This window comes from Hemitrygon akajei, chromosome 8 (genome assembly GCF_048418815.1).
Source record: "Hemitrygon akajei chromosome 8, sHemAka1.3, whole genome shotgun sequence".
In the NCBI taxonomy this organism is placed as follows: domain Eukaryota; kingdom Metazoa; phylum Chordata; class Chondrichthyes; order Myliobatiformes; family Dasyatidae; genus Hemitrygon; species Hemitrygon akajei.
In genome coordinates, this window is record NC_133131.1 from 14,089,524 (window position 1) to 14,107,452 (window position 17,929).

Here is a 17,929-nt window from a genome sequence, read left to right on the forward strand (position 1 = left end):
ATCAATTGAAACACCGCGACTACATATAGTGATCGCCATTTAACTAATTATGTGACTTCTGAAACCAATTGGTTGCACCAGTGGTGACTTAGTATGTCATATTAAAGGGAGTGAATACTTCTGCAATCATTTATTTTGTTTAATATTTGTAATTAATTTAGATCACTTTGTAGATGTTTTCACTTTGACACAGAAGAGTCTTTCTCTGTTGATCTGTGTCAAGAAAAGCCAAATTAAATCCACTGTGATTCAATGTTGTAAAACAATAAAACATGAAAACATTCTTGCAGGGAAGTTTGCTAGTGCTTCTTGGGGGGGGGGGGGTTTAAACTAAATTTGCAGGGGGCGGGGATCCAGAATGTGAGAGAGGATAGCGAGAGGAAGAATAAAGGACAGGTGGGGACTACACGGTTCTGGAATATTAAGTGTGTAGTAGAGAAAGGTGAGGCGGAACAAGTGATAAGGAGGACACATGTACAGAGGGATGGTCTGACGGAACATGAAGTTAAATGTGTTGAAAGAATAAGTAAATTTAGGAAGGACAACAAAATTCTAGGGGCGTATAGCCCGATGGGAGTTCAGGGAGCTGGGTTAAGCACAATAGGCAGCGATTCAAACAGGGAGAGGAGAAATGGGCTAAAAATTCTATATCTGAATGCACTGTCAGAAATAAGGCGGATGAGCTTGAAGCCCAGGTGCGAATGGGTAACTATGATGTTGTTGGGATAACGGAGACATGGCTGCAGGGAGATCAGACCTGGGAAATGAATGTACAAGGGTATACGTGCTATCGTAGGGACAGAAATGTGGGCAGAGGTGGTGGGGTGGCCCTGTTGGTGAGGAATGAGATTCAGTCCTTCGCAAGGGGGGACATAGGGTCAGGAGAAGTAGAGTCTGTGTGGATAGAACTGAGGAACAGTAAGGGCAAAAGGACCCAAATGGGTGTTGTCAACAGGCCACCAAACAGTAGCATGGATATTGGGTGCAAGTTGAATAGGGAGTTAACATTGGCATGTGGCAAAGGTAATGTTGCAGTAGTTATGGGGGATTTCAACATGCAGGTGAACTGGGAGAATCAGGTTGGTGCTGGACCACAGGATAGGGAGTTTGTAGAGTGCCTACAGGATGCATTCTTGGAACAGCTTGTACGAGAGCCGACCAGGGACAAGACTATTCTGGATTTAGTGTTATGTAATGAACAGGATTTGATAAGCGATCTTGCAGTAAAGGAGCCATTAGGAGGTAGTGATCATAATATGATAAGTTTTTATCTGCAATTTGAGAAGGATAAGGGCAGCTCAGAGGTGTCAGTGTTGCAGTTGAACGGGGGAAACTATGGAGCCATGAGGGAGGAGCTGGCCAAAGTTGACTGGACGGATAGCCTAGCAGAAAAGACAGTGGAACAGCAATGGCAGGTATTCTTGGGAATAATGCACAAGGTGCAAAATCAGTTCATCCCCCAGAGAAGGAAGGATTCAAAGGGGGGAAAGGGGCCACAGTGGTTGACAAAGGAAGTCAGAGATTGCATAGCATTAAAAAAAAAGGAAGTATGACAGAGCTAAGGTGAGTGGGAGGGCAGATGATTGGGAAGTTTTTAAGGAACAACAGAACTTGGCTAAAAAGGCAATACGGGGAGAAGAAATGAGGTACGAACACAAGCTAGCCAGGAATATAAAGGAAGATAGCAAAAGCTTTTTTAGGTATGTGAAGAGAAAGAAGATAGTTAAGAACAATGTTGGGCCCTTGAAGAATGAATTGGGTGAAATTGTTATGGGAAACAAGAGAAATGGCAGAAGAATTTAATGAGTACTTTAGGTCTGTTTTCACTAAGGAAGACACAAGCAATCTCCCAGATGTATGGATGGGCCAAGGACATAGGGTGACAGAGGAAATGAAACAGATTGACATTAGGAAGGAAACGGTGATGAGTAGACTGATGGGACTGAAGGCTGACAAATCCCCAGGTCCAGATGGTCTGTATCCTAGGGTATTAAAGGAGGTGGCCCTGGAAATTGCGGATGCATTGGTAATCATTTTCCAATGTTCCTTAGATTCAGGATCAGTTCCTGAGGATTGGAGAATGGCTAATGTTATCCCACTTTTTAAAAAAGGAGGGAGGGAGAAAACAGAGAACTATCGACCTGTCAGCCTGACATCGGTGGTGGGGAAGATGCTAGAGTCCATTATTAAGGATGAAATAGTGGCATATCTAGAAAGCAGTGATAGGATTGGGCCGAGCCAGCATGGATTTACCAAGGGTAAATCATGCTTGACTAATCTGTTTTTTGAGGATGTAACCAGGAAGTTAGACGGGGGAGATCCAGTGGATGTAGTGTACCTCGATTTTCAGAAGGCATTTGATAAGGTCCCACATAGGAGATTGGTAGGTAAAATCAAAGCTCAGGGCATCAGGGGGAAGACATTGACATGGATAGAAAACTGGTTGGCAGATAGAAAGCAAAGGGTAGCGGTGAATGGGTGTTTCTCGGAATGGCAGGTGGTGACTAGTGGGATGCCACAGGGCTCGGTATTGGGACCACAGCTGTTTACAATTTACGTCAACGATTTAGATGAAGGCATTGAGAATAACATCAGCAAATTTGCTGATGATACTAAGCTGGGTGGCAGTGTGACATGTGATGAAGATGTTAGGAGAATTTAGGGTGACTTGGATAGGCTGGGTGAGTGGGCAGATACTTGGCAGATGACGTTTAATGTGAATAAGTGTGAGGTTATCCACTTTGGGAGTAAGAACAGGAAGGCAGATTATTATCTGAATGGTGTAGAGTTAGGTAAGGGAGAAATATAAAGAGATCTAGGAGTCCTTGTTCATCAGTCACTGAAGGTGAATGAGCAAGTGCAGCAGGCAGTGAAGAAGGCTAATGGAATGTTGGCCTTTATTACAAAGGGAATTGAGTACAAGAGCAAGGAAATCCTCTTGCATTTGTACAGAGCCCTGGTGAGACCACACCTGGAGTATTGTGTACAGTTTTGGTCTCCAGGGTTAAGGAAGGACATCCTGGCTGTAGAGGAAGTGCAGCATAGATTCACGAGGTTAATTCCTGGGATGTCTGGACTGTCTTATGCAGAGAGGTTAGAGAGACTGGGCTTGTACACGCTGGAATTAAGGAGATTGAGAGGGGATCTGATTGAAACATATAAGATTATTAAGGGATTGGACAAGATAGAGGCAGGAAATATGTTCCAGATGCTGGGAGAGTCCAGTACCAGAGGGCATGGTTTGAGAATAAGGGGTAGGTCATTTAGGACAGAGTTAAGGAAAAACTTCTTCTCCCAGAGAGTTGTGGGGGTCTGGAATGCACTGCCTCAGAAGGTAGTGGAGGCCAATTCTCTGGATGCTTTCAAGAAAGAGCTAGATAGGTATCTTATGGATAGGGGAATCAAGGGATATGGGGACAAGGCAGGAACCGGGTATTGAGAGTAGATGATCAGCCATGATCTCAAAATGGTGGTGCAGGCTCGAAGGGCCGAATGGTCTACTTCTGCACCTATTGTCTATTGTCTATGAAAATTTACAAGGGTGTGAATATTTTTTATAGGGACTGTATGTATCTCAATCGCTGGGGTTTAGAAGACCCGCTTTTTTTAAATCAAGGATCAACTTCATTCATCATATACATTTACATGTATTAGGAATTTACTGAGGTGTGTTGGTCAGGTTGTGACTTGGAACAACAACTAAAAACATTTAGCCGTTATGAAGAATAAATTATATATACATAAAATGAATAAAATGAGAGATTAAAGGATGGATATAGAATAAAACGTGCATAAATAAATAAAAACCACATGTATAAAAGGTGGCTTAAAGTGTCTACCGGGCAGTGTAAAAACCGTGGAGGATGGGATGGGTTAAACTAGAATTGTTATCAAACCCTTGAACTAAGTGGTTTGCACAGCCAATTCAGAAGGCCGTTAAGAATCAACTTATTGCAGTCACATACACATTACGCCAGATCAGGTGAGGATGTCAATTTCCTTTTATGAATGACATTTATAAGTTTTTAATGACAGTTTAGCAGCTTCATCACTGATATTTTGTTCCAGATTTATTTAATCACTCAAATCTAAATCCCCCAGCTGCTTAAGTGAAAATAAACTCTAGATACTAGTTCAATAGTATAATCAGTCATAGTTGCTAAACTACCTTCAAATAAAGTGTCCCAAAATTACTAAATGCAGATGGGTAATAACACCTCCTCCTTGCTATCAACACAGGGCACCTCAAGGATGCATGCTTAGCCCACTGCTCTACTCTTTCTACACTCATTACTATGTGGCTAAGCACAGCACAAACACCATCCATAGCATCACTATTTACAGTAGAATCTCAGGCAGTGATGAGGAGTGAAGCAGATCAGCTGCAAGAAAGGTAATGCAACAACATCCTTACACTCAATGTCAGCAAGACCATGGAACTGACTGTGGACTTCAAGAAGGGGAAGCTGGACAACCAAACACAAGTCCTCATTGAAGAGTCAGTGGTGGAAAGGATGAGCAGCTTTAAATTCCTGGGTGTCAATGTCTCAAAGGATGAATCCTAGATCCAGCACATTGATGTAATTATAAATACTGGCCCTTCAACAACAGGTATATCACTTTGGATACTGTCGGGAAGGTGGGGGTCCTAACAGAGGAAAGTCACAATGATTGGATCTCTGGCACTGAGTCTGGCTACGTGGCTTAGATGGAAAGAGGGGAGAAGAGGCACACTGTGGTGATAGGCGATTCATTAATTAGGGAATGGACAGGAGGTTCTGTGGATGAGAATGAGATTCTTGGCAAGTACATTGTCTACCTACTGTCAGGGTCAGGGCCATCTCAGATTGAGTCCTCAGTATTCTTAAGCGGGAGAGTGAGCAGCCAGAGGCTGTGGTCCATGTAGGTACCAATGACATGGGAGGGATGAGTGATGAGGTTCTGCATAGGGAGTTAGGTGCTAAGTTAAATGGCAGGACCTCCAGGGTTGTGATCTCAGGATTGCTACCCATGCCATGTGCTAGCGAGGCAGAGCTTGGAAGATTATAAAGTTTAATACGTGGCTAAGGAGTTGGTGTAGGAGGGAGGGCATAAGATTTTTGGATCAGTGGGTTCTCTTCCAGGGAAGATGAGACCTGTACAGAAGGGAGGGTTTGCACCTGAACTGGAGGGGTACTAATATCCTAATGCTGCACGATGAGGTTTAAACTAGAGTTGCAGGGGGATGGGAACAGGAGTACCAGAACAGTGCGTGGAGGCAGATGTTGGTAAAACCTCAAAGTCAGGAACCAAAAGATTGAGCATAGTGTGACTAGTGTCTTAAGCTGTGTATATTTCAAAGCAAGAAGTGTAGTAGGAAAGGTAGATGAACTCAGAGCATGGATCAAAACCTGGAATTATGATGTTATAGCTATTAGTGAGACTTGGTTGTAGGAGAGGCAGGACTGGCAACTCATTTCTGGGGTTCTATTGTTTTAGACAAGACAGAGCAGGAGGGATTAAAGGAGGAGGGGTGGCGTTACCAGTCAGGGAAAATGTCACGGTAGTGCTCTGTCAGGACAGACTGGAGAACTTGACTAGTCAGGCGTTATGGGTGGAACTGAGAAATAAGAAACATATGCCCACATTAATGGAGTTATATCACAGACCACCCAACAATCCTAAGGATTTAGAGGAACAAGTTTGTAAAGAGATCACAGACTTTTGCAAGAAACATAACATTGTTATAGTAGGTGATTTTAACTTTCCACATATTGACTTGGAATCCCACCACTGAGGACATTTTCAAGATGTAGTGCCTTAAGAAAGAGGCATCTATTATTAAGGACCCTTTTTATCTAGATCATGGCCTCTTAATACACCATCAAAGAGGTGGTACAGGAACCTGAAGATCCATTAAATAATGATTTAGGAACATCATCTTCTGCACCACCATCAGATTACATAAACACTTCATTATTCCTTCTTTGCACTATTTTTCTAATTTATAGATTTTTAATTCTTTGCGCTGTACTGCTACCGCAAAACAACAGATTTCACGCCATATGTCAGCAATAATAAACCTTATGCTGATTGAGTGAAGAGGGTTTAAGTTGAATTATAAGCATGACTTGCAATGACAGAAAGAACATTTGAACTGATTTATTGGTACTCTTTTCCTGGATAAATTATGAAAGAGTGAAAGAAGCTGTCATACTTCTGCTAGGTACAGTTATGCAGTAAAATGAAAGCTATAAGGAAATTTATCCAGTGAGTGGAAGCAAACCTGGCACCAGACTTACCTGTGTATTGGAGGCCAGACACTGCAGACTCAGACACATTGTTGGACTTCCTCAGGACACTGCATTCAGTCCAACCACTTGCTTCATCTCCAGCCTTCAGCTTAGGATGTCTGTTGATAAATCTACAGCACCCATGTCCATTCACAACTCCAAATTGCCTGTTTGCCGACAGCACAACAGGTCAATAGCAGGTGCTATTTCATTGGCTCTTCACTCAACTCTGCAACAGCTGGACAATGAAGATGTGTAAATCAGGATGCCCTTCAATGACGACAGCTCAACATTCAACACTATCATCCCCTTGAAGATCATCACTAACCTCCAAGACCTGGGCCTCGGTACCTCCCTGTGCAACTGGATCCTCGATTTCCTGCCTGGCAGACCCCAGTTAGTATGGATTGGAAACAACATCTCCTCCACAGTCACCATCAGCACAGATGCACCACAGGGTTGTGTGCTTAGCCCCCCTGTTCTATTTACAGCCCCAATATAGTACTTAAAACTTGCTGATGACATCATTGTGCTTGGCTGAATCAAAGGTGGTGTTGAATTGGCATACAGGAGGGAGATTACAACAAATTTGATTATTGACCGCATAGATGTCATGTCTAAAGAAATGCATAAAACTGAGATCTTTGCTACATAGTGTAGTCGGTTGCTTACCATGATTGGCACTAATTTATTACAACTTGATGCACATCAAGTACCAAATTGGGTCTGAGATGAGCATCTAAAAGAATGGGTTCGAGAAAGGGTGCCAATACATCATTTTAGAAGTTTTACAATAACCAGTAGAGTACTGGGTACCTGTGATGATGGTAAAGGAAGGTTTTAATGCAAAGCAGTATTCATTCCCTGACATGGAAATAATTCAACCTACCCTTTGAAAAGGGTTCACAATGTTAGTAAATATCATGAGAATACATGGATATCCTCAAGTAATCCACCAACATACGTTGTTACGAATGGTACTGGGAAAGGGATAGATCTATCGAGATGCCATCAAGTGGGAGACCACTAGTCTTGTCCAGAAGAAATGACAAAGCAGACACTTACAAATTGTGGTTTCAGTACTTATGAGAATTGTTCATTGTCTATTCTGCCTGTGAATAATCAGTCTTTCGTACAATATGAATTGGTGGGACAGATATTATATAGCAACAGTAGCCACGTTATACCAAGGGATGGAAACAATGCCCTTTGGAAAGTCACAATGTTGCCATAGGGAATGTGACTTTAGATCTGGCCACTGGAAGATGAACCTTGCCTCAGCCAGCAGGTGACACAGTAATGATGGAGAACTTCCATTTCTAACTCACGGATACAGATCAATATATGTGGGACTATGTTGTTACTGAGTTGCCAGCAATTCCTCACTTGTCTGCAGATTGGACACGTGCTGTGGCGGAGGCAAGGGAGAAAATCCATCAGTGGACAAAACACACTCAAGTTATTAAAACACACGCTGGTAAGGCAAATGAAATACTGAGTAACTCAGGCTTTTGGAGTAAGTTTTGGAATTGGGGAACAAACATCCTTGGGTGAGAATAGTATTGCATACTGCTTAATACTAATTTATGTACCCTGATAATTGCATTGCTCAATGTATGTCAACGGAGAAGATGGAAGGCTGAAATAATGGAAAAAAGAGGATAATGCTTTCATGAAACAGCAGAGATGATTGTCAGTACAACGTGTGTGAATTCAGTAAGTAAATGTTGATATTATTTATAGAATGTACGTGTTGCACACCTACTGGGGTTCCGTGGCATTCCACTGAATGAGAAGAGGATAATGATTCTAAGGTAAGTATCTTTGAATCAAGAGGAGTGAGATATTGGCCAGAAGAAACTACAGTCTACAATTAATGGATTTGCTGAATGCCAGAACTACGAAAGAAGCAATCTGTAATCTCATTAAACTCTGACTGAGTCGCCTCATTTAACTGGTTTGGACCTGTCAGAGTTGAGACACAAATACACAAGGCTGGAGTGGGCAGAACCATGAAACAATGTTGATTGTATCCCTGGACTAGAACTAGTAAGTTGGTAACCCAAGTTGGTTAGGTGACCTTGAGCCAATGGGATGGAGATACACCTGTTCAACTAATAAGGAACACTATAAGAGTCAGGAGCTCCAATTACATAGGGGCAATAGCTCTTCACCGACCAGACTCCAACCATATGGAGGACCCAAAGACACGTGGAGATCAGGACCACCAGAAACACCAGGCCAGCGTAGACTCCTTTCCAGGGTAATACCTTTTCTGTTCATTGACTGTTCATGGAGGGTCAGGGCTTCCAGCGGGGTGTACACACATAGTTAGTTTGTGAACACACGTGCTTTTTAGTTGAGACAATAGAATTCATTTGTTAGGAAATACAGATTCTCTGCGTCTCACTAATTATTATTACTGGGGTGATCCTTCTAACAATCTGGTTGAATGGTGCCTCAACAATCTCTTACACAACATCATCAGCAAAACCAAAGAGATGATTAACTACAGGGACAATGAGTCAGTTCTCACTAAGTGAACAGAGGTGGAGAGGGACAATAGCTTTAAATTCCTTGGTGTTAGTATAGCAGAGGATATGTCCTGGGACCAGCACATAGGTATCATCACAAGCAAGGCATGTCCACACCTATAAAATTAGATGGATAATCCAGAGTTATTCTGTAAACTGACTGAACATACAGTTGCTAATACTGAAGGCTTTGTTCATGACTTATAGCCCCCAGTCAGCATTTCTGACAGTGATAAGTGAGAGTGCCACATAGATGCCCTCACTTGAGCTGTCAGGGTTGTCTTTTCTGAAACTACACCTTCTGAACCTTTATCGCTACTTCAAAGATCAACAAATACAAATTCATCCAGATAGAAAAGTGTTGAATGTCATAGCTTGAATGGCTGCAGGTCAAATCTCATTTAATAGAGTGAAGAGAACTTTTTTTTTTACAGCTTGTTTACTGATTGTTCACTGGATTTCCTGTTACAAAAATCTGCAGGATTTGTTCACATTATTAAATATGCAGAAAAATGGCAAAAATGTTGCATTTACTTTTGTAAAAACAAGTCAGAATTACTAAGAGACTTCAGTATTTATTTTTGAATAAAATTTGAAAATAACATTTTAAACTTCTTCATATAAAGAAATCTGTTTTGTTCAGCGGGTATCTGCTCTTTGCTTGGATCAAAAAACCCAAGCTCTCTAGAGTCCTTCAAAATCTCTTTCAAACAGAAATTCCTCAGAAGTGAGGAATGTTCTTGAATCCACTTTGGTTTCTTTCCCAGATTTACTTTCTCCCCCTGTCCTTCCAGTGCCTCAAGAATTCTTTCTACAAGGACACAAGGGATTCATCAGAAATGTGAGTGTATTGGGACATATATGGCGATGAACTCGCAAAGAGTTAAATCTGGAAAATGCAAAGCAATGAAACAACTGGGTGCTGCAAAGTGGAGCACTCCAAGTTCATTTCTAGTGCGTGATCTACAAATGTAATGATCTTTGAGCTGTAGGACTCTTACGTAAGCAGTAGTTGTCATCAGGAAATACAATCTCCCTCTCATTACAGGGGAATCTCCTTGTTTGGAATCAGCTAATTGAGACAATCTTTGCAGATGAATGTCTTGGTGAATTAGCAGCTAAAGACATGGGGAATATTTGTTCATTTAAGACATAAAAGGACAGCAATTTGTTTTATTTTTGAATGTTACATCTGTAGAGATAAGAGCTCTGGGTGCCTACTGCATATGCACTGGTTAAAAGATGCACAAAACCTTGGGAAATTGAAAGCCAGTAGAACTATAGATAGAAAATCTAAAATGTATCCGTGCGATAATGAACCTTTATCATGAGCATATTTCTTTAACTAATCATGAGTTTGAAAATCTGATTTCGCAGATAGGTGGAGAGCTGGTTCATCAGGTCCCTATTCTGACCCTCAACCCAGTGCAATTCTACATGGGCGTTCTTTCCATCTTTTTTCACATTCATTAGGCACTTGAACAAAAAGCAACTCCCACTCTCGTTTGAGGTTTCAACTTCTGGGTTTGCAGTGGTGGAAATGGCATTTTCCTGCTCGACTGCATTGTCCTTTCCACAGCCAAAAGAACTGCTCTCACAACATCTAACCACTTCTTCAGTTTCCACATTGTTTTCTTGATCTACCGGCATCACATCCTGGAGGCCGTGACCCCCATTAACTGGCAGCTCCTTTTTGCTTTCAGTTGATGTTTTCCCCGCTCCAGCATTGCTCGTCTCGGCCCCATCAAGACCAGTGTTAGTACTGGAATTGTTTTCAGCATTACCGTCTGCTTCTACGGACTGCAGCGCATCTGATGTGGCCCTGGGGAGTTCCCGAAGCTGTCTCAATCTATCTCGTTTCTTACGGCGGACATGGACCCAGGAGTTCTGTATGGCTGTCAGGAATAAACTCACTTCATCTTTACCACAGGGCACACGTTTGAAAAGGACCTGCAGAGACAAAAGAAAATTGCTGTACAATAGAAGTTAACTTGAGGCCAAAGTGCCAAGGTTATCTTGTAGCTATTTGTATGTTGCTCCTCATTTCCAAAAGAAAGCTCCAATTAACTTGTTGGAAACCCAAGGACTAATGTGAAGAAATGAATCATTTATTGTACAAGAAGGTAATTATTCACTTCTCCAAAACCCAACTCAATTCTGATTTAAGGTTAAAGTCTTTTTCTTCATTTGATTTTAAAGAGTCTAAATTATCAAATAATTTGATACGTCACATAATTAACAATTAAAGTCAGAAATTAGTGCTAGGGGAATAACATGGATTAAGTAGTTAAAACACCTCAAAGTAAGAGTTAACTATAAACTAGCTTACCTCCCCCCCTTTCTACTTTCCGCAGGGATCGCTCCCTAAGCGACTCCCTTGTCCGTTCATCCCCTCCCCCATCCCTTCCCACTGATCTCCCTCCTGGCACTTACCCTTGTAAGCGGAACAAGTGCTACACCTGCCCTTACACTTCCTCCCTCACCACCACTTAGGGCCCTAGACAGTCCTTCCAGCTGAGGCAACACTTCACCTGTGAGTCAGCTGGTGTGGTATACTGCGTCAGGTGCTCCCTGTGTGGCCTTTTATATATTGGTGAGACCCGAAGCAGACTGGGAGACCGTTTCGCTGAACACCTACGCTCTGTCCGCCAGAGAAAGCAGGATCTCCCAATGGCCACACATTTTAATTCCACGTCCCATTCCCATTCTGGTATGTCTATCCATGGCCTCCTCTACCGTCGAGATGAAGCCACACTCAGGATGGAGGAACAACACCTTATATACCGGCTGGGTAGCCTCCAACCTGATATGAACATTGACTTCTCTAACTTCCTTTAATACCCCTCCTCCCCTTCTTACCCCATCCCTGATATATTTAGCTTTTTTCCCCCCCTCCTTTTTTTTCTCTTTCTGCCCATCACTCTGCCTGTTCTCCATCTCCCTCTGGTGCTCCCCTCTCCCTTTCTTTCTCCCTAGGCCTCCCGTCCCATGATCCTTTCCCTTCTCCAGCTCTGTATCCCTTTTGCCAATCACCTTTCCAGCTCTCAGCTTCACCCCACCCTCTCTGGTTTTCTCCTATCATTTCACATTTCCCCCTCCCCCTCCTACTTTCAAATCTCTTAATATCTTTCCTTTCAGTTAGTGCTGATGAAGGGTCTCGGCCCAAAACATTGACAGTGCTTCTTCCTATAGATGCTGCCTGGCCTGCTGTGTTCCACCAGCATTGTGTGTGTTGTTTGAATTTCCAGCATCTGCAGATTTCCTCATGTTTACTTCTATAATGTTATCATTTACAGTTTCAAATTTGAAAGGCTTCTAAATCTGGCTGGGACTTGAGGACCTGAGTTATATGGAAGGATTGAAGAGATTCTCTGGGGTGCAGGGAATGATGGGAGATCTTATAGAAGTATGCAAAATTATGAGGGTATAGATAGGGTAAATGAATGAAGGCTTTTTCCCCCCTCATGTTGGGTGAGATGAGAACTAGGCTTAGTGTGAAAGGTAAAATATTTAAGAGGAATCTGAGGGGAAGCTTCTTCACTCAGATGGTGGAACGAGCTGCTAGCAGAAGTGGTAGATATGGGTTCAATTCAAACATTGAAGATAATTTTGGATAGGTACATTGGTGAGAAGGGAATGTAGGGCTATAGTAGATGGAACTAAGTAGAAGACCAGGATGGCATGCTGGATGGGCCAAAGAGCCCGCTTCTGTGCTGTAGTATTCTATGACTCTACTCTGATGAACCGACCTAAAGTCGGTCTCAAGGCCATGCTACTTCAAAACAGGCTGTCATGTTTTTTGAAATTTGCAAGTCGATACAGTTCCACAAATTTCTCTTACTCTTGCCAATTAACATATAATTAACCTCAATATGAATAAACTGCATCTACTATGTGAATGGGTGACTGATAAATAGGGATCGGTCATCCCTGCCTCCAGATCAGCAGTGAATGCAGGATGCAAGTACTTAGGACCTCAATGTAGGCCAAATATAACTGAACAAAGAAAGAAACAGTGTTTGTTTTCAGCTGGTTAGTGTAGCAACTGCCATATGACCAAGGCCACTGGATTTTAGCTTTCACAAAAAATAGATGGGATAGATATTAAATCCTCTAAACATCAGATTAACAAAACTACATGGAGACTAAGGAGCCTGCAGGAGTGGGTCAATATTTGCAATGTTCGTGATTGGTAAAATTTTTAAAATTCAAATTAAATATCAATTCAAATGGCTTTCTGGCTACACTGTCAATATTTACTCCTAAAATAGCTTGGTAATTTAATGATTAAACAATTTGCTTCTAATAGACAAGTTGTCCAAGCAGATCAGCATTCACTCAATATCCATTTCAGCAGCAAGCAATTGCTTTAGAAGCATCTGGGTACTTGATGTTCAGAAAGTTCCAAGTAATATGCAATTCAGATTGTTAAATAAATAATACAAAAATGGGAAATGTGTTGTGGCCTTTACATTACCTTCCATTTCGAGCACTGCCCAAAAGGGAACATTTTGTAAGCACAATTTCATTGTTTATTTGAACCATTTATGCAGTAGTTCACCAGTCTACATATAACTCTGAGCAATTATTAACATGCTATACTTGGCAAATATACTGTGTGGGGACATCGAGTCCTTCCGTTGGTCTGGCTCAACCATGGATGTTGCATCCTACCTGTCTACATGATACGCCAGCCAGGGCAGTACAATATAGAGAGCAAGCGGTGTCTATGCAGCAGGGACCCTCTCCGTGCAGCTGATGAATCCAAAGGAACGGCTAAGACTGTTACAGTACAGCACCAGCAGCGTCTCAGGAGATGCCAGACAATGTTGAATTCAGCGTAAGACTGCCTTACTCCTGCTGGAGAATTTTCCTCTGGTTTACTCCTGAAGGCCTCCCCGTAAAGACAGCGGAGGTTTAAGATCAGAGTTTTTCTTCTCCTCGATGAGCTGCCAACCATGGCTGAGAAGTCCCATCTGCCCAAAGCGACTAGTTTTACGGCATCAATAGCTCGCCTCTGGCCCTTCTCCTGTCAGTAGAAACTGTTTTGCCAGGCTTAGTAGGTAAGCCACACGTTATAGCCAGGCGCTGGACTTGGTTATCAGAGGCTATTTGAGATGCACGTCATTGGGAGCATTTAATAGGTAGTGGGCGTTTATCCCCATCACCTCCCTTGGCAATAACAACCTTAAGGAACCATGGTGACATTAAACCACATATATCTCAAAAATCATGGGGATGCAGAGATAGATATGATCTTAAATCAGGGCAGAATTAGAATTGTTACCACGAGTTAAAAAAATGTATTATCTTTCTCTTTGCATTATTACTACAACAGAAAACTTGAACCCCTATCTTCTGCAAGAGTCCACTTGTTCCTGGTCATCAAAGATACTATAGCACTAATAATTCAATTAAGGAAAAGTTATGTTATTCATGACATCTCCTCTCTTGCCTTAGGGTGGAGATAGCTACCGGTACTTAGAAACTCCTGTGATATTAAGACAGCTGATGGAGCACACTGCAATTTAACATTCAGTGGAAATGCGTAACTAATCCCTGTTATGAATAGAAAGAATCGGAGATTTACCTTTAGCTCATTAAGAATCTTTTCTATTGCTGTTGTTACCACCTCAATGGCTTCGGAAGTCACAGGGTCCAAATTTGCAACTTTATTCCTCAGTTCCTTAACTGTGGGCTCCAACACTGTGAAGGTAATGGGCTTCCGTGGCTTCTCCAGTTTCCTTTTCTTGGATGGAGGAGACTAGGGTGAGAAACAGAAAGCTTGCTTAGGAAGATACTGCAATTATACCCTGTGAATTAATAACAGTACAATAGTCATCCAATATTGACAAAAACTATCATTAGAAAGGAAGAAATACTTTGTCGCAAATCATAATTCCTATCTTAAAATCTGTAGCTAACTATTCAGTATGGCCAACAGTTTAGATTTAGCCTTGAACTTTAAGATTGGTATTTTTAGTAACTCAAGATGTTAAAAATGAGTTGGTAATATTTAAAGATTAGTCACATGTACATCAAATCATACAGCAAAATGCATCAATTGCATCAAATCAAATGATTGTGCTGGGCAGCCCACAAATGTCGCTATGCTTCCAGTGCCAACAAGGCATATCCACAGCTTACTAACTGTAATCCGTAAGTCTCTGGAATGTGAAACCAGAGGAAACCCACATAGTTATGGGGAGAACGTACAAACCCCTCACAGTCAGTGGTGAGAATTGAACCCTGAACCTTGATCGCTGTAAAGTAACACACTAACCACTATGCTACCATGGTCCTGATGAAGGGTCTCGGCCCGAAACGTCGACAGTACTTCTCCTATAGATGCTGCCTGGCCTGTTGTGTTCCACCAGCATTTTGTGTGTGTTATTGTTTGAATTTCCAGCATCTGCAGATTTCCTCGTGTTTGCTACCGTGCTGCCTTTTTGTTTTAACATTGCAATGAAAGAAAAGGACATCTCAGATCTGAGTGAATGATACAAGAAGTGTAAGGACTGAATTTAGTATACATGAATTCAATATCTGGTCAGGTAAAGAAGGCAAAATAGAGAGGGATAGAAAGACTGATCCAAGAGACAGAGATAGACAAAAGAATGACATGAACCTGTGTTTTGGCTTTCTTGTCTTCAGAAGTGTAGTCACCACCGTTATATTGGAAATACAGTTAACTGATGCACAGCAACATCACATAAACCACAAGGTGACAAGAACTGGCTGTTCATTTTTGTTATGTTAATTAACAAAGAAACTGGAATAACTCCAGCACTAATTGTGTCCTGGGAATTTTAAATGCCGAGAGGGTATATAATGTCTACATTGAATATCCAATAGACAAATGAAAAGTAAAAACAACTTTGCAACATTTAAAATTTAATTTAAAAAGTTCTAGGAATTAACAAAGCAAAGTGAAACGTGATTAACTTTCTGTGTTAGAGATTGATTAAGTTTTGCAGCCTTAAAAGTCTACATACTGTATAACATTGAACCATTAAGCACAGGAACAGGCCATGTGGCTGATCAAAACTAATCCCGTGTCCTGACAAAGGGTCTCGGCCTGAAACGTCGACAGTACTTCTCCCTAAAGATGCTGCCTGGCCTGCTGCGTTCCACCAGCATTTTGTGTGTGTTGCTTGAATTTCCAGCATCTGCAGATTTCCTCGTGTTTCCCATCTGCCTGCTCATGGTTTATATATCTCCCTTCCCTGCCTGTTTACATATCTGTCTTAACGCCTCTTGAATATGATCTTCTTCTGCTACCTACAAGTCACAATCTCCCTGCACAAGGCTGGTTCAGACTTAGCATACACAGAGAGCAGTCATGACCACCACAATATTGAAGGAGATGGTAGCAGTAGAGCATGTACAAGAGATTCACCAAAATGTTGCCTGGAATGGAGAGCTGTGCTAATAAGGACAGGTGTATTCTTGCTGAACTATAGGAGGCCGAGTAGACCTTGTAGGGGGTTATAAGACTCTAAGGGACACAGCTAGGATAGATAATCAGAATAATATTTTCTGGGGCAGGTGAATCTAAAACTTAAAGGAAAGCACACACAAAATGCTGGAGGAACTCAGCAGGCCAGACAGCATCTATGGAAAAGAGTACAGTTGATGTTTCGGGCCAAGACCCTTCAGCAGGACTGGAGAAAAAAAATGAGGAGTGGATTTAAAAGGTGGTGGGGGAGGGAGAAACAGAATGTTATTTGTGAAACCGGGGAAGGGGTGGGGTGAAGTAAAGAGCTTAGAGTCTAATAGGAGAGGACAAAACGCTATGGAAGAAAGAAAAGGGGGAAGGAGCACCAGAGGGAGGCGATGGGCAGGCGAGGAGATAAGGTAAGAGGTAAAAGGGGATGGGAAATGATGAACAGGGAGGGAGCATTACTGGAAGATTAAGAAATTGATGTTCATGCCGTCAGGTTGGAGGCTACCCAAACGGAATATAAGGTGTTGTTTCTCCAACCTGAGTGTGGCCTCATTACGACAGTAGAGGAGGACATGGATAGACATAACAGAATGGGAATGGAAAGTGGAATTAAAATGGGAGATCCCAATTCTTCTGGCGGATGGAGAGTAGTCATCTTGTGTGTTGCTTGGATTTCCAGTATCTTCAGATTTTCTCTTGTTTGTGGCTAGAACTAAAGGGCACAGGTTTAAGGTGAAAGGAGAGAAATTCAAAGAAGATCTAAGCTTTTCCATACAGAAGGTGGTGGTTAATTAAATCAAAGCTGCCAGAGGAGGTGGTAAGACAAATACAAGTTTCAAAAGTACTTGAATAGGTATTTGTATAAAAAAGCATAGATGGATATAGGCCCAGTGCAAGCAAATGTTATTCATGTAGATAGGGCAGTAAGGTGTCAGTCCAGGCTCTGGGTATTGAGGAGTCTAATAGCTTGGGGGAAGAAACTATTACATAGTCTGGTCGTGAAAGCCCAAATGCTTCGGTGCCTTTTCTCAGATGGCAGGAGGGAGAAGAGTTTGTATGAGGGGTGCGTGGGGTCCTTCATAATGCTGTTTGCTTTGCGGATGCAGCACATAGTGTAAATGTCCGTAATGGTGGGAAGAGAGACCCCGATGATCTTCTCAGCTGACCTCACTATCTGCTGCAAGGTCCCGCGATCCGAGATGGTGCAATTTCTGAACCAGGCAGTGATGCAGCTGCTCAGGATGCTCTCAATACAACCCCTGTAGAATGTGATGAGGATGGGGAGTGGGAGATGGACTTTCCTCAGCCTTCGCAGAAAGTAGAGACGCTGCTGGGCTTTCTTTGCTATGGAGCTGGTGTTGAGGGACCAGGTTCTATGCTCTGTGATTCTATATTTTGATTATGCCTTCAAAACACCATTCACTTAGACAGTAATTCAAAGATGTTACTGTTTAATTGTGCACCTGTAATTTCTTCACTACAATTTTTGTTCATTAGAAATGCTATTAATCTTACCATTACTTTGATAGCAAAATCCTGCTTTATCAGTTGAGTTCTGCTAAAAAATTTAAAAGTGAACATTATACTGAAATTGTCTTGCAAAGAATCCTACATGCTGAAAAATTGAGAGACATTTTCAAAAGTGTTTTACTGCTTTGAAAATATTCCTGTTCAAA

The 17,929-nt window shown here is 41.9% G+C and overlaps 1 protein-coding gene across 1 annotated transcript in view; it reads right to left on the reverse strand.

Annotated features, from left to right (window-relative positions):
* Positions 1-9,197: 9,197 nt before the first annotated feature.
* mettl16 (methyltransferase 16, N6-methyladenosine) overlaps positions 9,198-17,929 on the reverse strand; it is a 118,540-nt gene continuing 109,808 nt past the window's right edge. Inside the window, exons 9-10 of the mRNA XM_073053278.1 lie at positions 14,397-14,570; positions 9,198-10,756 (exon numbers count right to left, since the gene is read on the reverse strand). Coding sequence (XP_072909379.1) covers positions 10,148-10,756; positions 14,397-14,570 — 783 coding nt within the window. The 3' untranslated portion in view covers positions 9,198-10,147. The remainder of the gene's footprint in view (positions 10,757-14,396; positions 14,571-17,929) is intronic.